Here is a 5,269-nt window from a genome sequence, read left to right as displayed (position 1 = left end):
AGGCTGGAGTGCAGTGGTATGATCTCGGCTCACTGCAACTTTCGCCTCCCAGGTTCAAGCGATTCTCCTGCCTCAGCCTCCCGAGTAGCTGGGATTACAGGTGCCCACTACCACAACCGGCTAATTTTTGTATTTTTAGTAGAGATGGGGTTTCACCATGTTAGCCAGGCTGGTCTCGAACTCCTTTCCTCATGATCTGCCCACCTCAGATTCCCAAAGTGCTGGGATTACAGGTGTGAGCCACTACACCTGGCCGGTATAACTTTTATTGGAAAAAATCCACATGTAGGTGGATGGATTTGAATTGCACAGGTCCATTTATATGTGGATTTTCTTCCACCTCTGGGGTAACATTTCTATCACCCTCTTAAAGTTTTCTTGCACCCTTTTGCAACCAAACTCTCTCTTAATCCTTGACATCTGACCAACCACTGGTCTGCTGTCACTATAGTTCAGTTGGCATTTTCTAGAATTTATCCCATGGGAAAAACTTAGGCAAATGTACAATAATATATGTATATTTATCTCAGTGTTGTTTAGACTTGTCAACTGGAGAAAAAAATTAAATGACCATTATTAACAGACTGAATAATGACCATCTATACAATAAAATACTGTACGCCAAATGTAAGAGTAAATATAGTGCTAAGGTAAAATTTTTTATGTAAGTAATACATGGTACATTCTGTTATACAAAAGGAAACCATTACAAAAAGGGTAAGGCCCTTTTATCACTCCCAACCCAGAAAATCACTGTAAAAGTTTGATGTGCATTTTTCCAGGCTTTTTCTATGCATGTATACATCTACATGCATATTTATACACACATAAAAATATATATTAATTTTTTTTGAAGCAGTCTTGCTCTATTGCCCAGACTGGAGTACAGTGGCACTATCTTGGCTGACTGCAACCTCCGCCTCCCCGGCTCAAGCTATTCTCCTGCCTCAGCCTCTTGAGTAGCTGGGATTACAGGCACCCGCCACCACACATGGCTAATTTTTATTTTTAGTAGAGACAGGTTTTCACCATGTTGGCCAGGCTGGTTTTGAACTCCTGATCTCAAGTGATCTGCCCACCTCAGCCTCCCAAAGTGCTAGCATTACAGGCATAAGCCACCGTGCCTGGCCATATAATAATATTTTGAAGGTACATGGGTTTTGCACAAATTCCTTATCCTGTGTCCAGTTCTGAATTCTACTCAACAATGTCTTTGTAATCTCTTTATGTTAGTACATACAATATACAATTTACCTTTTTCTCAATAGCTACCTATAACAGACATTTCATAGTGTATTCGGCCTTGCCTTTACTGAGAAATCTTTAGATGAATTCTAACTTTTTGCCATTGCTAAATTAAATTTATATGTATTGATATAGAAATATCTCTATATTATATTAAGTTTTTTAGGAAGCTGAAGTGGAATATTTATATAGACATAAACTTTTATATAGATATCGAAAAAATTGGAAGGACACCAGTTTGTATAATTATTTTAGTGGAAGGAAGGAGATTGGTTTATAAACAGACTTTGACTTTTTCTTCTTCTTTTTCTTTCTTTTTTGAGACAGTTTCACTCTTGTTGCCTAGGTTACAGTACAATGGTACAATCTTGGCTCACTGCAACCTCCGCCTCCTGGGTTCAAGTGATTATCCTGCCTCAGCCTCCCAAGTAGCTGATATTACAGTATATGCGACCACGCCCGGCTAATTTTGTATTTTTAGTAGCGATAGGGTTTCTCCATGTTGGTCAGGCTGGTCTTGAACTCCCGACCTCAGGTGATCCACCCGCCTCAGCCTCCTAAAGTGCTGGGATTACAGGCATGAGCCATCACGCCCGGCCTTTTTTCTTTGAGACAGAGTCTTGCTCTGTTGCCCAGGCTGGAGTGCAGTGGCACCATCTCAGCTCACTGCAACCTACACCTCCTGGGTTCAAGATATTCTCCTGCCTCGGCCTCCAGAGAAGCTGAGATTACAAGTGTGCGCCACCATGCCTGGCTAATTTTTTTGTATTTTTTCACCACGTTGGCAAGGCTGGTCTTGAACTCTGACCTCAAGCGATCCACCTGCCTTGGCCTCCCAAAGTGCTGGGAATACAGGTTTGAGTCATGGCACCCAGCCAGACTGACTTTTCCAATTTTTTCAGTGATAATCTTTTTTCCTGATAATATGTTCACAATCAAGTAATACCAGGAACTGCTGAGAAGTGGACGATGAAGGGTGATAAGGTATAGACTGTGCCCTTCTCTTTGTAGCTCCTGAGAGGGGTTGGGGAGGGACTGGGGGAGGTGGGAAACAGCTTTGGCTGCCCAGAGCAGCTCTGAAAGGGGCCTGATGCTGAACAGGATATCTGAGGGCAGAGCGGGACACCTATTCTGGGGATGGAAGGAGGAAAGATGGTTGAGGCCACTTCCTAGGAGGAGGACTAGGGGTGGGAGAAGTGACCCTCGCTTAAGGATCCAGCCCACCCTTCACCCACTTCAGGTATGGACTTGAGACAGAGAAGAGATTTAAAATCAGATTTAAAACCATCAGCTCGGCCGGGCGCAGTGGCTCAAGCCTGTAATCCCAGCACTTTGGGAGGCCGAGACGGGCGGATCACGAGGTCAGGAGATCGAGACCATCCTGGCTAACACGGTGAAACCCCGTCTCTACTAAAAATACAAAAAAACTAGCCGGGCGAGGTGGCGGGCGCCTGTAGTCCCAGCTACTCGGGAGGCTGAGGCAGGAGAATGGCGTAAACCCGGGAGGCGGAGCTTGCAGTGAGCTGAGATCTGGCCACTGCACTCCAGTCCGGGCGACAGAGCGAGACTCCATCTCAAAAAAAAAAAAAAAAAAAAAAACCATCAGCTCCCAGGAGTGTGGCCTCCTCCACCTGCTCCCCAACTGTTCTGGTTCCAAAGGTTCAAGCCAGGTTCAACTCCCACTCCTCTAGTCTCCAAATAAGCATAGCACGGAGAGTCTGAGTGAAAATCCACTTTAATAATCCAGCTTCAGCTCGGCTAAGAACTTCCCCTCTCAGGTGCAAAGGGATGGCAAAGAAGTCTTTCCAAGAGGGCTCAATCCACTAAGAGATTATGGCTCAGAGAAGGGAACAGCTCAAAGAAGCCCTATAATGGGAGGCAACATGGAATTTGAAATTAGTGAGTGACCAGATGGAGATGTCCTGCCACCCACCTCACACCCAACATATGTTCCAGCAGGAGAAGCACCGAGGTTTCATCTGTTCTTGACAGCCACCCCAGTCTTCTCAGCCCTGATCCCCTCTTCCCATCCCTTCATTTTCCATTTCTTTGGGTCAGGGCCCCTGAGCCTTGAGAAGAATAAGGACCCTTGTTTTATCTCTTTTTTCTCTTTTGTAGAGACATGGTCTTGCCATGTTGCTCAGGCTGGTCTCAAACTCCTGGCCTAAGCAATCATCCCACCTTCCGAAGTGTTGACATTACAGCATGAGCCATTGTGGTTGGCCAGGACCCTTGTTTTCCTACATGGCCCCAGCAAGGCAACCAGCCCTCACTACTCAGGCCAGTCACTTTGTGATGGCAATGTTGTCCCAGCAACCAATCCAGGCACTAGAGGGGAAGGAGCCCAGCTGCCATTGAGAGGGTCTGGGGTGGGTTACCTTGAAGAGGGTGAGGGTCTGGAGGACTCCTGTAGTGCAGGCCATCTCCCGGATAGAGTGCATGGCCAGTTGGGGGCTGCCTAAATCTAGCACCCGCAGCCCCAGCCGAGAAGCCAAGATAGGTCCAATGGTGGTTCCACAAGGGGAGTCATTCCGGACCATGAGATCCTAGCAGGAGAAGGAGACTCATGAGCAACATGCAGTATGTGCTTATCAGAGCCAAGGAGGACGCCATCTTAGAACTGCAGGGCAGGAAGGGGCTTGGGAGACAGTCCATTAGGAGCAAAAATCAAAGCCAATGCTAAATGGCAGACCCCAAAGGATAATATATTCTGAATTGGTCCCATTCTCTCTCCATCACCACTACCCTAGCCTAGTTCCAATCCATTCTCCACACAACAGGAAGGGGGATTTTAAAAATATCCATCCTTGTCACCCTCTTGCTTAATATCCACACCCACAGAAAAAGAATACTCAGTGATATTAACGTGTTTAAAAATATTGCTACTGACATTTTGAAATGATTTTCTTTATATTATGGTAAAAGAGTCAATAAGAAAATGAAAATATGATGCTAGATATCAAGGTTTTCAGTGTAAGAGGAAACAGAATTATAAAATCAAATAGGTAATAACTATTTAACTAAACAAGAATAATTTTATGAATAAGAATTACAGTATTAACGCATGATTTTTATTTAAACATTTTTATTTCATTTTATTTTATTTTGAGATGGAGTCTCCCTGCGATGCCCAGGCTGGAGTGCAGTGGCACGACCTCAGCTCACTGCAACCTCTGCCTCCCGGGTTCAAGTGATTCTCCTGCCTCAGCCTCCCAAGTAGCTGGGATTACAGGCACCCACCACCATGTCCAGCTAATTATTGTGCTTTTAGTAGAAACAGGGTTTCACCATATTGGCCAGGCTGTTCTCGAACTCCTGACCTCAACTGATCCATCCATCTCGGCCTCTCAAAGTGCTGGGATTACAGGCCTGAGCTACTGCACCTGGTTTCATGATTTTTAAAATATGTACTTTTTTCTTGCTGTGTCCATGTGTCCATGGAAATGGTCCCAAAGTACCATTCCCTCCTCAAAGAACAATGAACACTTGCAGTGCCAGACCATGGTCTCTAATACCATTGCTCGTCAAAAGCTACTGAGTCTGGGGGGTGAAATGAACAAGACACGCCTGCAATTTTTGTAGTTCCAAAAAGCAAGGAGACTTCCAAGAGTCAAAGGCCACAGGGGTTATGCTGAAGGGGCTCCCACTGGTCAAAGCCATGACAATTCACACATCAAATATAATCATTATAGTGGACACTGAATAAATGAAATTCCACGATCTATGATAGTCAGAAAGGGAAAAGCAGGCCAGGTGTGCTGGCTCACACCTGTAATCCCAGCACTTTGAGAGGCCAAGGCGGGCAGATCACATGATGCCAGGAGTTCGAGACCAGCCTGGCCAACATGGTGAAACCCTGTCTCTATTAAAAATACAAGAAACAGGCCGGGTGCGGTGGCTCACGCCTGTAATCCCAGCATTTTGGGAGGCCGAGGCTGGCGGATCACGAGGTCAGGAGATCGAGACCATCCTGGCTAACACGGTGAAACCCCGTCTCTACTAAAAATACAAAAAAATTAGCCGG

General features: G+C 45.5%; 1 protein-coding gene across 1 annotated transcript in view; it reads right to left on the bottom strand.

Annotated features, from left to right (window-relative positions):
- Nucleotides 1-2,962: 2,962 nt before the first annotated feature.
- DNPEP (aspartyl aminopeptidase) overlaps nucleotides 2,963-5,269 on the bottom strand; it is a 34,276-nt gene continuing 31,969 nt past the window's right edge. The window contains exons 14-15 of the mRNA XM_011932195.1: nucleotides 3,624-3,791; nucleotides 2,963-3,111 (exon numbers count right to left, since the gene is read on the bottom strand). Coding sequence (XP_011787585.1) covers nucleotides 3,061-3,111; nucleotides 3,624-3,791 — 219 coding nt within the window. The 3' untranslated portion in view covers nucleotides 2,963-3,060. The remainder of the gene's footprint in view (nucleotides 3,112-3,623; nucleotides 3,792-5,269) is intronic.

Source organism: Colobus angolensis, unplaced genomic scaffold, assembly GCF_000951035.1.
Source record: "Colobus angolensis palliatus isolate OR3802 unplaced genomic scaffold, Cang.pa_1.0 Scaffold95, whole genome shotgun sequence".
NCBI lineage: Eukaryota > Metazoa > Chordata > Mammalia > Primates > Cercopithecidae > Colobus > Colobus angolensis.
The sequence above is the reverse complement of the archived record's forward strand: the minus strand, read 5'-3'. Positions and strand labels throughout refer to the sequence as shown.